Source organism: Zingiber officinale, chromosome 10A, assembly GCF_018446385.1.
Source record: "Zingiber officinale cultivar Zhangliang chromosome 10A, Zo_v1.1, whole genome shotgun sequence".
NCBI lineage: Eukaryota > Viridiplantae > Streptophyta > Magnoliopsida > Zingiberales > Zingiberaceae > Zingiber > Zingiber officinale.
The window spans coordinates 44,712,794-44,735,154 of NC_056004.1; the positions used below are offsets into that span (position 1 = coordinate 44,712,794).

The 22,361-nt window shown below is 41.2% G+C and overlaps 1 protein-coding gene across 4 annotated transcripts; it reads left to right on the plus strand.

Annotated features, from left to right (window-relative positions):
• Positions 1-11,326: 11,326 nt before the first annotated feature.
• Positions 11,327-21,771, plus strand: LOC122026326 (polyadenylation and cleavage factor homolog 4-like). Of its 4 annotated transcripts, none has more exons than XM_042585000.1 (8): positions 11,328-11,849; positions 12,165-12,266; positions 12,566-12,814; positions 15,248-15,364; positions 16,211-16,963; positions 18,058-19,032; positions 19,138-19,671; positions 21,387-21,771. In XM_042585000.1, the coding sequence occupies exons 1-7, from the start codon at positions 11,541-11,543 to the stop codon at positions 19,666-19,668; spliced, it is 3,036 nt and encodes a 1,011-aa protein (XP_042440934.1). In that variant the 5' UTR covers positions 11,328-11,540; the 3' UTR covers positions 19,669-19,671; positions 21,387-21,771. The 4 variants fall into 4 exon arrangements, with proteins under 4 accessions (XP_042440936.1, XP_042440934.1, XP_042440933.1 ...); XM_042584999.1 differs by having other exon boundaries at positions 21,426-21,771; XM_042585001.1 differs by having other exon boundaries at positions 15,248-15,346; positions 21,426-21,771.
• The last annotated feature ends 590 nt before the right edge of the window (positions 21,772-22,361 follow it).

Below are 22,361 nucleotides of genomic sequence, written 5' to 3' on the forward strand. Positions count from 1 at the left end.
AACAATGGAGGCTACTTCCTCCGATTGGATGTCGTCCGTGGCTGAGCTACAAGAGCCGCTCTCCGTTCAGCCACTCACCTCCCTTCCTACGGTCGGGCGGAAGATAACCCGCTCAACCATTCATCCAGTTCATCCTGCCCAATCTTCCGGTCTGTCTGCCTCTGCCCAATCGGCGCTATGCGGGAGACGATTCATCACCGCCACCCTTCGTCTCCCGACCGAGGATCTTCGCGCATCGGGCGACCAGCCCAACTCTCCTCAACATCAAGTCTACATCTGGGGTCGGCTTGACCGCGTCTGGGAGGAGGCGAGGGCGCGAGCAGCCATAAAGTCCCCGGGTGCGCTGGCCGACAGTCATCTGGAGATGTCCACCGGGGTTAGTTCTCTCAGCTATCACTTCATAAATTATCTCTGATCGTCACTAATATTTGTTTGCAGCACTGGGTGGAGAGTATCGCCATGTGCCAGCGGTTGGCACAGGTGGTGTTAGGACCAAAAGTAGCTAGAGGGGGGGTGAATAGCTCGTCGCGTGCTCGTCGCTCGGCGTGGCTTGTTTCTTCACGGATATGCAGCGGAAAATAACAGAAACAAACACACAACGCTAACAAGGTTAGTTTACTTGGTATCCACCTCACAAGAGGTGACTAATCCAAGGATCCACACCACGCACGCACCCTCCACTATGAAAACACTCCTTTTCGGTAACTACCGAGGGCGGAGAAGCCCTACAAGACTCTCAGTACAAGAAGAAAGGAAAGGGAAACTAAATACAAGCGCAAAGCTTACAATGAGTACAGAAAACCCTAACCCTAGCTTCTCTTCTTGCCTTTGATCCGCCTCTTGACTTGGAAAGCTTCCAAGATCCTTCAAGAACTGGCGATCTGATCTTTGAGAGCGCTGTGGAGAAGTTGGCGAAAGATCTGGAGTGAATCGGAGAAGAGATGCCGCAGCCATCGCACACCTGCAGCTTAAATCGACGCCAACGGTCGGAATCCGATCGATTCAAATGTTCCCAATCGATCGGGGAGGCTTTGGATCGATCCATGGATCGATCCATGCCTCGCTGGAACGCTGGATCGATCCACGGATCGATCCAGCTCTTGGCTCGCGCCCCAATCGATCCACCGATCGATTGGGACATCTGAATCGATCCACGGATCGATCCAGAGGCTCTCTGTTCGCTAGGAAAGGCTTGGATCGATCCAGTACTTGGTTTTTGCCCAAAACCAAGTCCCAAGCCTACCAAACCAACACCCGGTCAACCTTGACCCGTTGGTACATCATGCCTAGCATCTGGTCACTCCTTTGACCTGCTAGGACTTCCCACCAAGTGTCTGGTCAATCCCTTTGACCCACTTGGACTTTTCTAGTCGTGCCAAGTATCCGGTCACTCCCTTGACCTACTTGGACTTCCACCAGATGTCTGGTCAACCTTGACCCATCTGGATTTCCTCATGCCAAGTATCCAGTCAATCCTTTGACCTACTTGGACTTCCCAACACCAGATGTCCGATCATCCTTGATCCATCTGAATTTTCCCTTGCCTGGCTTCACTCACCAGGACTTTCACCTAGTTTCACTCACTAGGGTTTTCCATCTGCCTAGCTTCACTCACTAGGACTTTCCATCTGCCTAGCTTCACTCACTAGGACTTTCCATCTGCCTAGCTTCACTCACTAGGACTTTCCAGTCAAGTATCCGGTCACTCCCTTGACCTACTTGACTCTTCTTCAATCAATATCTTATTGTCAAACATCTAAACTCAAACCAAGACTCAGCTTGGTCAACCAGGTCAACCTTGACCTGAGGGATGTTGCACCAACAATCTCCCCCTTTTTGATGTTTGACAATACCACAATAACACTTACAATACCACATGTAAGTTAAGCTAATCCCATAGCCTCATTCTTCATGCCACTAGGTAATGAACACATAAGTTAGACTCTTCATTCTCCCCCTAAGAGGGCAAACTCCCTCTAGGTAATGAAAGCCTAACTTACTCCCATTCACAAGTCCTTTCATTCTCCCCCTATTGGCACACATCAAACCCCCTACTGATAAAACACATCAACCCATCTTTGGGCACACATCAACCCATGCCCCAATTTTGGGTATACATCAACAAATCCATTTGTTGACAACTCTCCCCCTGAAGAGTTGCTCATCGTTGTTCACAACATTGCTCGTTGTGATCAACACGACAATGAAGGTCCCATACCCTTCATTTATCCTTAACTTCTCCCTCAATGTAGACAAATACCCAACCTTGAGCATTTTCTAACCACTTGAGTTTCCACTTGAAATAATGAGGATATCCACTCCCCATTTCAAGTTCAAAAGCTCGTCCATGAGCATTTTCTTTAAAGAAGGTTAACCACCTTCCAAGCTTCATGAAAAATAATTTTCATGCCTTTAAAGAGTCCCTCCCCCTAAAGACATGGTGGTAACTTCTGTCATTGCACCAACAATGACTTGGAATCCCTAAACCTTTAGGAAACCCAGATTTTGAAGTTTTGAGGTTCAAATGTTCAAAATTTGAAACAAACCTCAACCTTAACTTCAATGAAGTCTTCCTTAACCATTCCATCCTTGTTTTCAACACGAAAACACCCTTTTTATGTATACAAATATATTTTAAGGGTTTGGAATGGTTACCTAGACTAAAATAGGTTTAGAGTGCTGAAATCAGACATTCCCAGCCAAAATCAGCGTCCTGGATCGATTGGAGTTGGGTTCCAATCGATTCAACCTATTTGAATCGATCCACTGATCGATTCAGGATGTGTGGATCGATCGGCTGATCGATCCAGCGAGCTTCTGCTCGCAAGAGTTGCCTTCTGAATCGATCCACGGATCGATTCAGGCACTCCAATCGATACCACTTGGATCGATCGGAGTTCTGATAGTTGCTGAAATTCCATTTCAGTCAACTTCAGAAACCCCTATAAAATTCTACAAAAATCCAAAAATCATGAAATTTCGTGTAGACATTATTTAGGGCATACTTAATCATGGAAAAATAGCTTTCTATGAAAATACTTTATATTTTCAAAGATTGACACAAACTTGAAAACTTGCAAAAACTTTAGCGTTTTCTTCAAGTTTGTGTCTAACTATTCAATGGTGATTACTATCAAAAGATAGCCTTCACCAAAGTTTTCCAAAAACATTTTAAAAACATTTTCAAAACCAATATCCCATCATGTTCCTTGGGCATAATGCACATGACTTGTACATTAGCTTTCCCAATGATGGGAAAACACATAACTATGTGTTTTAATGAACTTAAAAACTCAAAAGAATGCACTAAATCAACATCTTGAGCTTTGTTCATCATCCTAACATCTCACTTGTATCTAATGTGCACTAAAGCACATACAAGTCACCTTATAGTCTTTGTGAGATGTAGATTTTGGTTTTGCCCTAATCTAGGGATCATGCATATCTATCTAGGCATTCTAGAGATATTAGACATCCACCTAGGATGTCATTTGTCAATAATTGTTGTTAAATGTCATTTGTCCTTAATTACAAGGAAATAAACATAATGCATGATAATGTTATGACATACATCAAAATAAAATAGCTTTCAAAAGAAAGATTCCTATAACTACATGATGTATGTATGGCATGACATGGTATTTTTGTATTTTTCATGATAAGTCATGAATGCAAAATACAAATAAGATAAAATATGATGTCATGGCATATTATGAGCAAACAATCATGGCAAGGTTTAGCATAAATAAAATATACCTAGATTACCTATCTAAGTATCGTTAATCTTAGCTAATCCTAAAACTTAAACCCTAGATTGCCCAAAGTGCTTCAAGAGAGTGCCAAAACCTAAATGGGCATTTCTAATTCTCTTGATTAATTTATGCCAATTGAAATTAAGCTTATCCTCAAATGTTGGCATATTCCATTTTTCCTCAAGAGTAATCACATAAATCAAGGTCCGGAGTGCCTTAAAATTTATAAGAGAATACCAAAATCCCAACTTGGTATTTCTCTAGGTTTTCCCAATTTATGCCTTTTTAAGATAAAATCAATTTTCCACCATTAGGCACATTTTACTCTTTCAAGGAGTAAATAATAATTCCATTTCATTTTCAAAGGTTAACAAAACCTTGAAAATGCTCCTGAGTGTCAATTTCCTCAAAGTTGGGTTAACTACCCTTCTAATCGGAGTTGACACTCTCTAACCCATCTATGGGGTAGAGAAGATGCTCCTAGGAACCCAACACCTATTGGTGCTCCTTGGATGCTCTAGGTACTCACTAGGGATAACTTCCCTAGATACCTTCCTAGTAACCTTGTTGAGCTTCTTAGAAGCCTTGGTCACATTTTCTAGGTCAACTCTAGGGATAGCCTCTCTTGTGACCTTGTTAGTGACTTTCTTAGACTTCTTAGAAGTCTTAGTCACTTTGGTTGCAAATATACTTCTAGGGATATCTTCCCTTGTATCTTGGACTTGACCTCTAGACTTAGGGTTTGTTCCATAGCTATATGGAACCCTATGATAACTAGGCATATCCTTTTTAGCTTTGGGTTTGTATCCCAAACCTCTATGACCATTGGATGACCTTTGTGCTTCTAGACCTAGGCTATGCTCATTTTGGCCTAATAAGATATTTTCCATCCTTCTTAGGGTCTTTTCCATTTTATCAAGTCTTGACCTCAAGACTTGATTTTCCATCACTAAGTCCTTAGTTTTTGGTTTTCCATTAAGTCCATGAGCATTTTTGTTTCTAGGCTTGTAGCTACAATCCTTAGAGTTCTTGCCTAGACTTTTACCTACATTCCTAGCCTTAGGTGTAGTAGTTTTGGCATGTAGGGCCACATGCTTTTCCTTAAAGCCCTCATGCTTCCTATTCTTATGGTAAATCGCATTAAAATGATAAAATTAGAACTATCATGCTTTTTACCATAATGTAAAGGAGTAGGCTCAATAAATGTTACCTTCTTCTTTACCTTGGAGGCTCCCCCTTGACTAATGCCTCCTTGAGCCTTGACCATCTTCTTCCCTTGAGGCATTGACTCGGTAATGCCCTTTTGATTGCAAGAGAAGCATATGATATGCTCCTTGCTCTTCTTTGTTCGGGAATGGTCTCCTCGGCTTCTCCTTGCCCTTTTGCGTCACTTGCCCTTCTTCTTGGCCAAGTTGGGACACTTGCTCTTGTAGTGCCCACTTTCCCTACACTCAAAACATATTATATGATTTTTATTTTTAATTGAAACATTTATACCTTCTTGTGTAGGGATGACACTTGCTCCTCCATTTGCTATTTTTTGAATTTCGGAGGTGGCACCATCTTCTTCTTCTTCACTTGACCCGGATGTAGAAGCTTCTCCTTCGTCTTTATCCGGCGTCAGGATTGCTCCCCTCAATCCTAGAGGTGGAGGCTTCATCATCTTGAACATGAAACAAGGAGTATGCTCCCTCCTTGTTCCCTTCGTTGCATTCCCTTGAGGATGAAGCTTCTTGGATTTCCTCTTCTTCGGAGGTTGAGCATCTCTCAACCTCGGAGTCCTCCTCTTGGTCTTGCTCCAAAGAGTCACCCTCTCTGGATTCTTCATGATCTTGTACAGTGGAGGGGATCTCTTCATGAAGTTTGGCCAATTTGCTCCATAGCTCCTTTGCATCTTCAAACTCTCCAATTTTGCAAAGGATGGTGCTTGGCAATAAATTGACCAAAAGCTTGGTCACTTTGTCATTTGCCTCGCACCTTTGGACTTGCTCCGGGCTCCATTTGCTTTTCTTTAGAACTTTGCCCTTTGAATTTCTTGGAGCCTTGAAGCCTTCCATTAGAGCAAACCATTGCTCTATCTCCATCATAAGAAAATTTTCGATTCTTGATTTCCAAGAATCGAAACTCGTAGAAGTGTATGGTGGAGCCACCCTTGTGTCAAATCCAAGCCCATCTTGGAATTGCATCTTGAAGTTGAGCTTGATAAAGTCTTGAACTTGAAGAATTTGCTCCAACTTCTTCACCCTCTAGCTTTTCTTGATATGCTTGACCCTTCCGGCGATGATTCCGGTGAAGAGCGGCCTCGCTCTGATACCACTTGTTAGGACCAAAAGTAGCTAGAGGGGTGGGGGGGTGGTGGTCGCTCGGCGTGGCTTGTTTCTTCAAGGATATGCAGCGGAAAATAACAGAAACAAACACACAACGCTAACAAGGTTGGTTTACTTGGTATCCACCTCACAAGAGGTGACTAATCCAAGGATCCACACCACGCACGCACCCTCCACTATGAAAACACTCCTTTTCGGTAACTACCGAGGGCGGAGAAGCCCTACAAGACTCTTAGTACAAGAAGAAAGGAAAGGGAAACTAAATACAAGCGCAAAGCTTACAATGAGTACAGAAAACCCTAACCCTAGCTTCTCTTCTTGCCTTTGATCCGCCTCTTGACTTGGAAAGCTTCCAAGATCCTTCAAGAACTGGCGATCTGATCTTTGAGAGCGCTGTGGAGAAGTTGGCGAAAGATCTGGAGTGAATCGGAGAAGAGATGCCGCAGCCATCGCACGCCTGCAGCTTAAATCGACGCCAACGGTCGGAACCCGATCGATTCAAATGTTCCCAATCGATCGGGGAGGCTTTGGATCGATCCATGGATCGATCCAGAGCGCCTCTGTGCTCTGGAAAAATGCCTGGATCGATCCACGGATCGATCCAGTGCTTATCGCGCGAAGCAGCCACGTCCCAATCGATCCACTGATCGATTGGGACATCTGGATCGATCCAGAGACTCTCTGTTCGCTAGGAAAGGCTTGGATCGATCCACTGATCGATCCAGCTCCTGGATCGATCCACTGATCGATCCAGTACTTGGTTTTTGCCCAAAACCAAGTCCCAAGCCTACCAAACCAACACCCGGTCAACCTTGACCCGTTGGTACATCATGCCTAGCATCTGGTCACTCCTTTGACCTGCTAGGACTTCCCACCAAGTGTCTGGTCAATCCCTTTGACCCACTTGGACTTTTCTAGTCGTGCCAAGTATCCGGTCACTCCCTTGACCTGACTTCCACCAATGTCTGGTCAACCTTGACCCATCTGGATTTCCTCATGCCAAGTATCCAGTCAATCCTTTGACCTACTTGGACTTCCCAACACCAGATGTCCGATCATCCTTGATCCATCTGAATTTTCCCTTGCCTGGCTTCACTCACCAGGACTTTCACCTAGTTTCACTCACTAGGGTTTTCCATCTGCCTAGCTTCACTCACTAGGACTTTCCATCTGCCTAGCTTCACTCACTAGGACTTTCCATCTGCCTAGCTTCACTCACTAGGACTTCCCAGTCAAGTATCCGGTCACTCCCTTGACCTACTTGACTCTTCTTCAATCAATATCTTATTGTCAAACATCTAAACTCAAACCAAGACTCAGCTTGGTCAACCAGGTCAACCTTGACCTGAGGGATGTTGCACCAACAGGTGGAAGATGAGCTGAAGAAGCTCAAAATTTCTGGAGAAGGCTCTTCCTCCCGGGGACCACCGTCCGCTTGGTTGAAAACCGAGCTGGAGAGGGCCTAACAACTTCTGACGGAGGAGCAGCAGAAATCGCCCGAGCATGCCAGTAGGTTGAGTCAGATTGAGGCTTAATTGAAGACTTACGACCAGAAACTCGATCTGGCCACTATAAGGAAACACGCGCCATCGCCGATCTGGAAGAAAAGAACAAAGAAGCCCAACAGTTGGCCGAAGATTTGAAGAAAGCAAAGGACTCCTTATCGGCCGAGCGGGAGAGCCGTTCGGCAAAGGAGACTGAACTTCAAGGCCAAGTGAAGCGCCTTAAAGAGGAACTGGAGGCTTCGCGTGCTGCTCTGAAGACCTACCAGGAGGTCGAGCCGAGTCACTTCGCGGTCCTGAAGCAACAATATCTCCGCTCGGACGAATTCATGGGGAAGGCGGCCGATTGGATCGTCCGATCGTTTGAGCTGGCAATCGAGGCGACGCTCAGCCAGTTGAAGACGAACGGTCATGTCTCCGAGGCCCTATCTGATAAAGACGTGAACCGCGTTCAACTCCTTGAATCCATCCTCGACGAGGTCTTTGAACATATTGAGTGAGCAAGGGGTCAGTAGAGTTTTTTTTGTAAGTCTTGACTGTAATCCTGCCGCTCGGCAGCGTTTATTAATGAAAGCATTTTGCGCCCTTTTCATATGTTGTTTGCTTGCTAAGTATTTGGATGCGTAGTCCCACTCGGCTGTGGCGCCCATGCTATTATTAAAATATTCGTTTAGGATTATCCCTCTGGGATTTATAGTTGCCGCTCAACTTCAATTTTAACGTATACGCTAGACGATTTTCTAAGGTCGGGGTTTAACGTCACCGCTCGACGGTCTGTAAGGCGGGGTTCTTATAGTCGCCGCTCCGACTCTAGGGTTTAACGTCGCCGCTCGACGATCTTCGAGGCGGGGTTTTTATAATCGCCGCTCCGACTCTAGGGTTTAACATCGTCGCTCGACGGTCTTAAAGGTGGGGTTTTTATAGTCGCTGCTCCGACTTTAGGGTTTTTATAGTCGTCGCTCCAACGGTAGTGGTCGCTCGGCGATAACTTTATAAACCTTTGCTTTAGCTTTTAATCCTGTAACCGAAGGACGCAGAGAACAAAGATTACATGGTATTAGTTATATCAGTGTACCTTTCACCCAGCTCGGTACAGTTGAAGGTGGTTTGCACTCCATGGACGCTCTAGCCTCCGCCCGTTCTTGTCTTCTAGGTAATAAGCATCCGACTGGAGCTTTCCCACGACCTTGAAGGGTCCGACCCAAGGAGCCTCTAGCTTGGTGACATTCTCGACTGGCTTCACCTTCTTCCATACGAAGTCCCCGACCTGAAAAGATCTAGGTATTACCTACCTGTTGTAGTTTTGGCGCATCCTTTGTTGGTAGGTCGTCAGCCGAACGGCTGCTTTGGCACGTGCTTCATCTACCAAGTCCAGCTCCAGGAGTCTCCGCTCGACGTTCTCTTCGTTATACTGCTGTAGACGATCAGACTCAATTCCAACTTCAACAAGGACGACCGCTTCACCTCCATAAACCAAGTGAAAAGGTGTCACTCCCGCCCCCTCCTTTGGGGTCGTGCGGATTACCCATAGCACGCCTAGAAGCTTGTCGGCCCAACTACCCCCGACGTGGTCGAGCTGAACTCGAAGAATTCGCAGAATCTCCTGATTGGCGACTTCAGCTTGTCCATTACTTTGGGGATACGCCACGGAAGTGAAGGTCTGCTGAATCCCGTAGCCTTCGCACCATTCTCTGAGACGTTGCCCGGCGAACTGTCTCCCATTGTCGGAGGCGAGCCGACACAGAATTCCGAATCGACATATAATGTGCTGCTATATCTTGTTCGAGTGCTGAGTCGATGGACGCTGGTGATGTGACGCTCCTGTTGACTAGTCGAAGATTCTAAAGACGTAGATCCTTTGCCGCCGTGAACCTGCAAACACAGTGTCGAGCCGGGGAGGGGTTCCCCAGCGATGACCCTCTGACGCTCAAGTCAAATATCCGGCAGAAAGAAGTAGAGCGAAGAACAAATGAGAACTGTAGCTACAGTGAATAAGTGAGCATACTTCCGTCGAAGTTTGGGGGTCTTTATATACTCCCCAGAGGCATGTGCACGCTCCCCGAGACGTGCACGCTCCTTAAAGCATAACTGGAATGGATGTGTCAGAAATTGTGCAGGGCGCCGTGCTTTAATAGCACGAGCATATCTCTGACGTAACAGTGGAAGTTTCCCCCGTACGATTCTCTGTATGACCATGCTGCCGACCATGCCTTTTGTCGGCGGCACTGGTTCCTAGGAAGATATCTCCAACTGCTCCCTTTGTCCTTTACCGGGTCGAGCGTAGGAACCGCTCGGCTAGCACCTTTCCCTGACCGGGAGAAGGGACCGCTTGGCTAACGGCCTCTCGGTAGGTCAGACCGATTCGGATGTCCGTTCGGCCGCTGATTTGATGTCCGACTCCGCCCTATCGAGCGAGGGAGCTTTAGCTGCCGTGTCGATGCTACGTTCCTGGTTAGCCGAGCGGGATGTCCGCTCGACCTTTGCCTCTTCTCGCTTTGCCTTATGAGCGTCGGAAACTCGACGCCAGGCCGAGCTGTCGAGATGCCGAGTCGGCTATTCTTCCTGCCGCTCTGGAAGATATCTCACCCGATTGGCCGCCTACCCTGGGTGTTGACCACTTTGACTTCCTATCGTACGGGTCCCGTCTTACCACCGGATCACTTATGAAATCCAAAATTTAATTATTTTTAACTTATCAAATTTAATGCGACTAGCTTAAACAGGAATTACTACTACCATCTATTTAAGCATAGGATTAGATGATAATCATCTCATTTTTTTCTCACTTGGATGACACGATGATTGTGTAAAAGGGCGTTGGGATGGTGGGGGCCCTGAGGAGGGTCAATTGCTACATCTCCTACTCATTTAGTTGCTGTTCATGGTTCATTTTGATAATAAAGGGAACTATGACGATAAAAAAGATGATATCAACAATTCATGTGACCTTTATAGTACTACGAAGGGTTCCCTCGGGGCGGTGCGATGGTTAAGACATGGAGTGTTGCCACATGAGGTTTTGGGGTCGAAACTCGGCGTGACCGAGTATAATCTCCCCCATGTCTTGACCATTTGCATTAATAGCTAGTAGCTACCCGTGATTTATCTCCTCCATGTTAACTTATGGATGAATTGATGAGAATGTTGGGACGAGCGAATCAAAGAAATTTATTGGTTACCTACTTTGCATGACGATCACAGCCTCTGAGACAGAGATTGACACGTGGGAGAGAAACCCATTGACCCCCCTCGAAAGTGAACTCTTCGACGAAGACTAGATATTTTTTAGGAAACAAATAAAGTGGCTCAGAATATTTTTTCCTCAACAATGAAGAGGGTTATTATAGAAAAAGAGAATGAGGAAGAAATTCGATTTGGTCAATAAAAAATGAATATGCATGCATTTTGGGTAATAAACAAAAGTTATGTGTGCCGTTTGGGAAATTGCCCTAGTTAAATAGATTGCCCAACTATTTTTTTTCTTTTTTTCCCTAAAATAGGCTCTAATTTATTAACCATATATACCCGAAGTGGGAAAAAAAAATCCGATTTGACTCCTCTTGTAGAGTTGTAAAATCAAATTTCAACGATACGTTAATTAATCCCTTTGTAGCAACGATATGTTAATACCGATCAGTAAATCCGGTTCATAGTGGTCCTACATCAATTAGCCAATAGTTGGAGTTGGGTAAGAAAGTAAGTAAGAAAGAGGCGTTGGCGAAAGAATTCAAGAAGGCACAATTTAACTCATCAGGTACGTCTCCCTGGAATGGTTTATCCCGATCCAAACCCTAACCGGAGGATCGCACCGGAGGATGAATCCGTTCGCTTCTCGAGTTCCATTTTCTTTTCGTTTTCCTTTCCCCATGGGTCATCCTAATCCAAACCCTAACCGTTGCCCTTGAAATTCCACCTTCGAGCGAAGAGAGGCGTCAGCGGGAGGGCCTCCAGCATTAGGCATGGAGGACTACGCACGCGATCTTAGAGCCGCGGGGGACCGCCCTCCTCGGCCTGCTGCGTCGGCGCCCCTGATCATGGAGCGGTTCCATGCCTTGCTCCGGGAGAGGCAGGAAGAGCTGATGGAAGCTACTGGAGAGGACCCGCCCCCGCCTCCTTCAGCAGATGACGTGGTGCGATGCTACGAGGACGTTCTCTCGGAGCTTACCTTCAACTCGAAGCCCATCATCACGGAACTGACAATGATTGCGGGGCAGAAAATTCATTTTGCCAAGGAGATAGCGGAAGCTATATGCACTCGTGTTCTTGTGGTGTGGTTTCTGTTCTACTTTGTATTTGTTTTTTTTTTTTTTTTGAGTTTAGAACTCATACTGAGGCCTAAGTAATTATGGAATGCATTGATAGTTCATTTGGCATGGTCCTTTCTTGATTTTTTTGGTTATAATATGAAGGGAAGTGTAACCTTGTCTCAACTATTAAAAATATCAGTGAATGTTTGATATCCAGAAATTCTTGGCCATTTATTCATATTTCATGGCATATCGAACATGGTTTATCTATTTCACTTAAGTCTACAACTGTGCTCTTTGAACACAAAGGAATTTATACTTGTTCATTACGTGCAGGTCCCAACGGAGCAAAAATTACCTTCCTTATACCTTATTGATAGCATTGTGAAGAACATAGGACGTGATTATGTGAAAATTTTTGCTACACAGCTTCCTAAGGTGAGCATCATGGTGACTTGACATTCTTGCTCCGTGATCACCATTTTTATTTAAGATTGTGATAAATTGAAATGAAAATTATGATTTGGTGATAAATGAATTGTCGCACATAAGATATAACATCTGTGTGTTTGTTCCAGTTTTCTTGCCTACTGATTCTGTGCGAAGACCCTCTTTCATATGTATTTTCTTGTAAACTATACTGTGAAACTTAGCTATTGCTTGCTTATATTAAGTGATGAACATGAAATAGCTATGCTTTTTTTTTATTTAACGTGGATATTATATCTTTATTGAAGGTGTATTGTGTTGCATACAAGCGAGTTGATTCTTCGCAGCATCTGTCTATGCGCCACCTTTTTGGGACCTGGTCACAAGTCTTCCCATCTTCTGTACTTCAGAAAATAGAGGACGAGCTCCAGTTTTCTCCATCTGACAATCAAAGACCAATGATAAGCAACAAGCCAATGAAATCCCCATCACCTCGCCCTTCTCATGGCATTCATGTAAATCCAAAGTACTTGGAAGCGCGACAACAACAATCTGCTGTAAGATTAATTACCTAGTTACATTTCTATCCATGTCCTTGTCTGTAACATTTGCTGACTCAATTTGTTTCTATGTTTAAGTACACAACTTTTTTTAGCATCCAGATGATGTCATTTTACTTTCTTTGTTATGTTCCATGCATCTTATCTAAATGTTCTTGTCTAGGTGCATGTCAATGTTGTCTAATTGACGTCCATATCGTTGATCATTTTGGTGATTTTGCAATCCTGAGTTGTATTGTTGTGAATCATAAATTTCATGTAAAAATATAAATAAATAAAAATATTCTGCTGTATTAATGATGCATATGAATAATCTTATTCATACAAAAGCACATGGTTACGAGTATCAAAGTGTAAAGTGTAAAAAACTAAAGACATTGCTAGTCTAATATCACTCAAACTTGTAGTTATCTTCTGAAATATATGAAAAAAGTAACATAAAGACATATATGTATCACATTATGATAGTCAATATTGTGATCTGGATTTAAGGATCTTATGGTCTTACAAACTAGATTGGCCTAAATGGTCTAGTTTCCAACTAGGATCTGGATTTGGCTAGGGTATTGTGGACCCACAAATTCTATGTTTGCTTACCATTCCTACATTGGGTTTTGCTGTTTTGATCTCAACAACCTTGACAATCACGGTTTATTAAAACTCAATAAACCATACCAAAGACAATATAGTAATTTGGAAGCACTCACCTATGAAATTGGAAGCTTTTCCCATGTGCCACCATGTTAATGCCTTGATTACGTGCTCAACTAAGGAAGGTCAGTAGGTCATGGATTAAATTTTCTTTAGTCTTTATAGAGGACATGCACAACCAGGTGATGACAGTGGGTTTAGTAACTGCATTTTTGTGTAGTACCCTATCCGTAACCGAGTAAATTTCCGCTACCCGAATTGGTTTACTTACATACGATAAGCAGTTATTTGGACCTGTGGGTACTGGACTTAAATGGGTAAAATATGTGAATACCCACCCATAGCTACAATTTCAAGTAAACCTGAACTTGACCCAAATTAAAATTTCAAGTGGCGTAACTGGGTACTTGAAGCCAACTTGAATGGATAGGGTACCCTTGGAATTGTGTACCCGTTGGCATCCTTATGCTCACAGAGAACATGCCCGCTCTTTGGCTTAGGTTGCTGAGGTTGAGGATGAGGTCTGAGGTTATGCTGGATGCTGAACTTTCTTGAAGAGCCAAAGATGTTCCAAGATGGAAGATTGGTGCTCGAAGAGATGAAGAGTTATGAAGCACAGCATTGAATAATAGAAAGCAACAAAGTGAATCTTTTAACCCTAGAAAACTATGGGAGTGATTTTTTCAATTATAGACAAGTTTATGTCCATGTTTTTACACTGTATGTGACTTGTGAATCTGCCAAGTTCATATCAAATTAAACCGTTTTTAATCCACTTTGATTCATCCATTTGTTTTGAATGGTTTAGTGTCTGATTCAAATCAAATTGTGTGATTCTAATAATAAACCCCACAATTTTTATCACCCTTGTACCTTTTCCAATTGCATGATTTTGATTACACCGGCATATTTTACTCCATAAATTATTTCCTGTTTAATAGTCAACTTTGTGTGGAATGATTCAAAAGGAATAACTCGTTTCTTATTCTTACATTGGTATCATTCAAGCCACAATGCCCTAATCACTCGGAACTAGCATTGAAATGCTCACAACATTTCAGCATTTGAAGGTGCGTTCAACACTTTTTTAGGAAACTGCATAATATGAGAAATTTGTTTTGGACAACAATCCTTGTGAAATTACTTTCAGCACTTCTTTAGGAAACTACAGAATGTAAGGAATTCATTTTGGAGAATAATCCTTATGAAATTACTTGTCTAATACTTAGATGCAACTTCATATAAATCACATCCAAGATAACTGAGTTTGAAGATCTGTTGGAAGCAACTAATATAAATTTTCACAAATTATATTGGGATAAGGAAGCAATAACATAAACTTGGAGGTCACGGGTTCAAGTCTCGGAAACAATCTTTTGCAAAGTAGGATAAGACTGCATACAATAGGCCCTTCACACTGCATTGGCGGAAGCATGTGCACCGGGCTGTTTTTTTTTTTTATTATTTTAAGGAAGCAATAACAGAAACCCTATAGGCAAAACAGCCTAAAAATGAGGTGCTGACCATCGTTCACCATAATACTTCATAAGGATGCACTAGACATGTATCATTGAACTATCCTATAAATGTATCTCTTTGAAATCATCGGAAAATGTTAGATAATTGGTAAAGCATCCCCTTTTGGTCGCTTGATCTAGAAGTTATATTATCACTAAAGAAATTAGATTGTTTTTTTATCCCTCAGTTTTTTGGTGTTGATATTATTTGTAAATTTTTTTTGTCCATTATTTCCTTCAGCTGATTTTTGTCACAATACAGATACATGCAGTGGACACAAGTAACCGTACACAGGTTTCTGATCTTCAAGTTGAACACTTGGAAGGACGTGTTTCAGAAAATTCTGATGGATGGTCTGGGGTAACTCATAAATTTCATGTGTGGTTCACCTCCTACATTATCATTATTTGTTCTAGCCTATTAAAGGGAAAACTTTGTTATATTACTATTTTAATATGGATTAACTTTTTGGTGAAATTGAAGATTAGAGTTCAACAATTATCTTTATTTAACATATGTTTTATCTCCCTTCTCGATTGATTTTACTGAGTCTAGGTGAACTTTCAGAAGCCATATAATAACTACAACAAATAGTAATCGCTTAGTCTTGGGAAATGATAATCTGGACATGCATTTCTAGATAAGTATAGGAAGGTTCTGTAGTTCATTGGAGTAAACTTGAAACATAATAATGTGGTTGCCTATAACTTTCCATATTTCAATTATCACTAGTGTGTAAAGAAAGGCTAGTTTATTGACAGAAGAGCAGGGCCCCAAAGCAAATGCATTCCCATCTGGGCAAAGAGCAAAGAAAGAAAGGGCTGGGGAAGTTATCAATAGATACTCTAGTTAGGCGATGTGAAATAATGACATGTGCACATCAAAAAGAGGAAGACCAAAAAAGATTTAGTAATAAGAAAACAAGATAAAATTTATTTAAATATAAATGATTATATAAGTAGAGGATAGAGGCGTAGAAAAATTCATATAGACAACTCCACCTAGTGAGATAAGACTTCTTGTTGTTGTGTAAAGAAAGACTATTGTGGTTTCCAATATAGTCATCCCTAAAGAGCTTGTGGTCTTATCTGAATGCAGTCCTTAAAAGTTCTAAGATTTGGAATTCTCATTGTTTTCATATGCTCTTTTAATGTACTTGAACATGTGTTCTTGTAAACCTTTCTACTATAGATAGGAACTCATCACGGTTCAATCTTTTGGCAGGATATACCACAAACAAGACTTCCTACTGGTATACAAGTTTATGGACAGAAACCTATTGCACGCCACAGTGAATATGATTTTGATCAACCTGAATTGCCACTTCAGCACCTTGATACAGAAGGGGAATCAATTGCCCATTTGAAGAATAAAATAGCATTTCCTGGATCTCCTCCAAGAATTGGTCTGAAAAGACCCATATCACCACCTATTCTGAGATCCCATGTTGATGCTTCAAAGGTGATTGGTGGAAGGGCTTCTTCATCTCGTTCTGGTGGATATGCTTCAGGAAGAGTCAGTGACGCGAGTGGTTGGATGGATAGGAAAAGACTATCGAGTGAAGATCCCCGGCTTTACAACTTAAGTAATGGCTACGTTAAACAGAATCCTAGAGACTTGATTGATGCATATGGAAATCCTAGAGGAAGAGTATCTGCTCTTGAGAAGTATTCAAAGGTTTGGCACCTTGATATGAATGACATAGCAAGTGAAGCAGCCACGAGAAAATGGAAAAACACTGATGAAGAGGAGTATGTTTGGGAGGATATGAGTCCAACTCTATCTGATCGAAGCAGGAGAAATAGCTTAACAGCATTTGAGCCGAATGCTGGAAACTTTAGCATCAGAAAGGGCTTTTCAAAACCTAATCCTGCACTGTTAGAATCAGATTTTTCAAGGCGTAGTTGGCCTGGCCATGCCCAGCTGTCTCATGCTGATGATCCCTCTTATAATGACGATAGGATTGCTTCCATTGGAGTATGGCCCTTGATCTTTTCTTTTTGTTCTGTTTCCTTTGGTATTCAGTAAAATTGATTATTGGAAAAACTAGTTCCAAGTCATGTATCTTGTATTAATTCTTAACCCTAGTAATTGTGTTGCGAAAATTATTTGCCCCCAAACATAAGTGGGGGAATAGTTAGTTAGCTGACATCTATATGCTGCATTGGTCTACTACCATTGTTAACCTAGGTTGAAGCATTTTGGATTCACGCTCTTAGATCTACCAAGTTACTTATCATAGCTCTTATCAGATTGGTTTGTCATAATCCAAACATGTCTCAGAAAAACTTGCTTTGAAAATGTCTGCAGGTTCCACTCCTACATCCCATTTAATCTTTGTGGCAGAAGTATGCATATGTATGTTGGCAAAAGCATGGCGGCATCCTTAGCATCTGGTTCCCAAGAATATGGATGCATGGATGAAAATCTGGATATGGCTTTTATCTAAAATTAAATAGAAATTGCTCTTTGAACAATTGCTTAATAGGAATACACACTTTAATTAGGCTGTTCACATTTTTTGAGGTATAGCTTGTGGTTTATTTGCTTGGGTTGTGATTAAGAATTGATCTGTTTGAAAATTTCTAAACCTTCAAGTATTCTGTCTATTAAGGTAGAAGGTGCTTGGGCAATTTCTAATTGCCTATTGTTTCCTGTACTATATTATTCAGGAACAAACAGGAATAGTTTATTTAAATTTCTACAATAACTTGTGCAGATTGAGACACTTATTCCAACTGATAAACCTTGAAATATCAAAATTTCTTGTCATTTTTATTGTTACCAATAGATGCTATGCTCCTTTACTTTTTTCACTAGTTATTGTTGATAATGAATTTAAGTATTTTAATTGACTATGTTGGGTTTGTATCTATTGCAGTTCCAACATGGACTAGTGAAATCTACAATAGCTTATGCAGAATGAGACACTAATTCCGACTGATAAAACCTTCAATATTTAATTTCTTGTCATATTATCGCTATCAATTAATAGCAATGCTCCTTTAGTTTTTTCACTTGTTATTTATTCACTATTTTTGTTGACTGGTTTGGGTTTGTGTCTGTTGCAGTCCCAACCTGGATTAGTGAAATCTCGGGATGCTACGATAAATCAGATGGACATGTTGCCTCATTATCAGGAGTCCAACCATATTCGAGATGGTGGGAAATTGAATTACATGTTACCACCACCTTCACAGCAGAACCTGAGCCCTAGGTCACGAAGCAAGGTTGCTGAAATGCTTCCTGTTGCTGCAAGAGGGCTGACACCGATGAGTGGTCAGAGACTTCTTATTCCAAATGACACCTTGCCTGATATTGAATTTCCAATGCTTAGATCATCAAATGATCATGCTGATTCCTTTAAAATAGATAATTCTATCATAGATAGGCATTCAGTCCAACGACCATATTCACCTGCTCCAACAGTCTTGACTTCTGGTCATATATCACAGTCCCTGCCTTTGCTTCCTATATCGCAAAATCAAAGTCCAAACAGAAGTTCACTTGATGTTCCAGAACCTAATAGGCCATCACTGATTCAAGGATCCCACTCATCTGTGCCCCAGCAGCAATATGACCTAGCTGACAGTAAGGACTCAGATCCATTTAGGGTGCTTACTTTGCGTTACCAACCTCCTGGTGTACCCCATCTGAGTCAGCAAGGTAAGGAAAAGGGTTTCCCTATACCTCTACAGTCTCAGGGTACATACCTAAACGTTCTTCCACCTCGGCAAGCTAATGCTTCTTCTTACTCAGTTGGCCAGCCCTTGAAGTTGTTACCAACACTAGGTCATGGGGTTGCTAAGGCTTCTGCTTTTCCATTTTCTAAAACATATAGTGCATCTGATGCATCTTTACATGCTAGGGGTGGCCTTCTACCTCCTTTGCCTCGTGGACCACCTCCTGCCTCGTCTCAAGCCGGACCTATATCTCAAAGTATAAGTTCCTCAATGTCAAGTTCTCCTGCTAGTGCATTTTCAGGCCTTATCAACAGTCTCATGGCACAGGGGTTAATATCATTGAATTCAAATTCTCAACCTCAGGTACTTCAAACTCTTAGTAACATCTTTTTCTCTTATTAGATGTGCAACTTCTTTTTTGTTGGAAAATGATATTACATTTTTCATCTCTTTAGTGTAACTTTGTAGGATTCTTTGGGTGTTGAGTTTAATCTGGACCTTCTGAAGGTGAGACATGAGTCTGCAATCAATTCCTTGTATGGTGAACTTCCAAGACAATGCACAACATGTGGTTTGCGTTTCAAGTGCCAAGAAGACCATAGTAGCCACATGGATTGGCATGTAACTAAGAATCGAATATCAAGGAATCGTAAACAAAAACCCTCTCGGAAGTGGTTTGTGAGTGCAAAAGAATGGCTTAGTGGTGCAGAAATACTGGGAAATGATGTCATTCCTGGGTTTCTTCCAGTTGAGTCGGTTGCAGAGAAGAAGGAAGAAAAAGAGATGGCAGTTCCTGCAGACGAAAATCAGAATGTTTGTGCGTTATGTGGGGAGCCCTTTGAGGATTTCTACAGTGATGAGACAGAGGAATGGATGTATAAAGGGGCTGTGTATTTGAATGCCCCAGATGGATATATTGAAGGATTAGATAGGTCTCAACTGGGTCCTATTGTCCATGCTAAGTGCAGATCTGAGTCTAATGAATCTGGACAATCATAGAGGGTAAGTTTTTTTTTTTTTTTTGTTTTATTTTGACATTATATTATTATAGTGCTCTATATCAATAATGAAGGATAATGAGCACTGGAATTTTATTCCATCTGCCTTTTTTTTTTTTTTTGAGATTCTAGATGATTATGTGTGCTTCTTGATGTCTATAAAGCTTACTGTATAGATTTCACGAACACACTAAGTTTTAAAGACCAGATTCTCACTTTACTTCCCTATGCTTTGTGCGAAACCAAAAGATGTTGAGTAAAGGTACATATAGCTGTCCTAATAAGCTTAACAGCACTTGTGCTAGACCAAAGAATGACATCAATTCTACTTGAAGATATGTTTTTTTTTTTATATGGGGAAGTAAATATACAAAAGTCAAGGAGTGTTGTTAAGCAAACCATACACCAATGACTAAAACACCCAGGAGGAAGTAGGATTTGCATCAAATACATCCCTTAGCAAAACTTGGAGTCAAAAAATCAGGGAACTAAGGATTACCCTGCCTGTATATTTGTTATAGTTCCTTGCACAACGAACATAGCAAAATACTGCTTCTACTTCAGTTACAAATTGTTTTTCTTTTGCACTTTTCAAAAAATCTTTAATGTGATGGCCCGTGCCACGTTTATTAGGTGTTTAATTGCATATACTTTGTTTTTCAGTTGTTATGGAATAGATCTGTATATTTGTATTATTGAAAATTGGCTTGGTTTATGAATATATATTTTGGCATCCAATGTGTGTTTGTAGTTGTCTGAAAATGAATCATACGAACTCATGTCATTATGGATGGAAGTTATTTTGATGTTCCTTTCATAGTAGGGTTTAAATTTCATACTGCAAACCTCAATATGGTTGAAATTTACTAGTCCTGTTAGGTGCATGAACTGCCAATTTCAGATAGTTTGCAGTAAAGAATGTTTTTTATGATGGTGCAACCGTGCAAGTGGTATACAAGATTTAGTATCACATAGGCGGTTATCATCATCAAGCCATGTTTGTGCCAACTAATTCCGGTAGGCTGTAGTATGGGTGTGGTATAATCTTTTAAAAAAAAATATTTTAGATCATTTCATTGTTGATATGGTTGGGCCAGAAGTCAGAAGGGATTGAGAGATCTGAATGTTGCTGAGTTTCTTTGGGGATAAAGTCCATGTAACTGGCTATAAACAGTTGGAGCAAACATGGTATGTTGATGACGAATAATTGTTCTGGTACATCAGACAAAGTACTGATCTGACAGATCATTTGGATCTGCATTAAACCATTTTTGAAATGCTGCTTTGAACCACTAATACTTATTGAACTTATTGTTTTGCTCTCGCCATAATGAATTTGAATTTTGATTTATTTCTCCTGGTAGGATGCAACTATTTGAATATATCATACTAAACTTCCTTTTTCTCATTATTTCTTTTGGTTTGCTGATGTTTGTACTTGGCTGTTGATTAACATGTATGCTGCTTGTAGATAAAATATGGGAGGTTGTTTCTGAATTATCACATGTTTTTTTGTGTAAATATTCATTGTGAATTATTTGAATCTGTTTCTCAAGAGGGGCATTTATTGTTTAGCCTCTTGGATTGATTTAGTAATTAACTGGATAACAGATGGTTGAGATCAGTTTTTTTCCTTGAAAGTTTGCTGTGTGAAAGTTAGGACTTCTCAGATTGGATCAAGTGAATGATTTAATGCTTTATTATATTATTGATCGACAGTCATCCAACTGACGTGACACCATTTATTGCATCAAGCAGGGAAATTAACCCTCTGTTATCGGATCACAAGATTGCAACAGCAGAATAATTTTACCCTGCAAAATCACTCGGAGATCCTGGTCAACATGGTAGGGAAAGTTTCATCCTTTTTCCTCGTAATGATCAAGCCTACCTACCATCCTGTACATGTAAAGTTAAACTTGTGTAACTTTTAGCAATATCTGAGATTCATCCTCCTTTCTTTTTTTCTTTCTCCTACTTGTTTTTACTCTTTATGTTGAGCTTTTAGAATTAATATTATGAATGTTGGCATCGACTGTGTAGCAATTCAACGAGAGACAATTATTTCAAAGATATCTGCATTGATGTAAGTTCACCTTTTTTTTTCCTAGTCTTTTGGCTTCTACTATCCACTTTTGCAGGGAGGTTATGCAATTTCCTTACGCATTAAGGGTAAACAATTCCTAGAATTGGTAGCTTCGCAGCCTCTAGTTTCAAGGAATGATACGTACAAAGGTGTTTGCAATAGCTGCAGCAATGGAACAGCTCTTCTAATATTATATTTACATTCCATCTTTTTATTTCATGAATTTAAAGTGAAGCGGCCTCTACTTTTATTCATTTCAATTCTCGTGTGTTATGAGAAGTTGTAATATTTGTTACACTGTTCCTGAACTCTTGCTCCATGTGCAATGGGCAGATCATTGTGATTGAGCCAACCAGTTTTCTACGACCATTTCATGCGAGTTGCTGTTGTTAATTTGATTATATATATACGTATATATACCAAAAAAGTTGAAGCAAAATGACAAACTTCAGAACAATAACAGACTGTGCATATTTACCACCGTGAGCGCATTTTTATGTCAAATAAATTACTTGTGTTTTTTCTCTCCCTTTCTTCAATGACGTCTAACGTTTTAACGATGAGTAAATAATTTGTTGTAAAGTGTGTTGCAGGTGTTAACATTTTTT

Coding starts and splice junctions, on each gene's coding strand:
- LOC122026326 (XM_042585000.1), top strand. CDS start 11,541: ATGGAGGACTACGCACGCGATCTTAGAGCCGCGGGGGACCGCCCTCCT. Junction 11,850..12,164: donor TATGCACTCGTGTTCTTGTG/GTGTGGTTTCTG, acceptor CATTACGTGCAG/GTCCCAACGGAGCAAAAATT. Junction 15,365..16,210: donor GGGTAACTCATAAATTTCAT/GTGTGGTTCACC, acceptor ATCTTTTGGCAG/GATATACCACAAACAAGACT.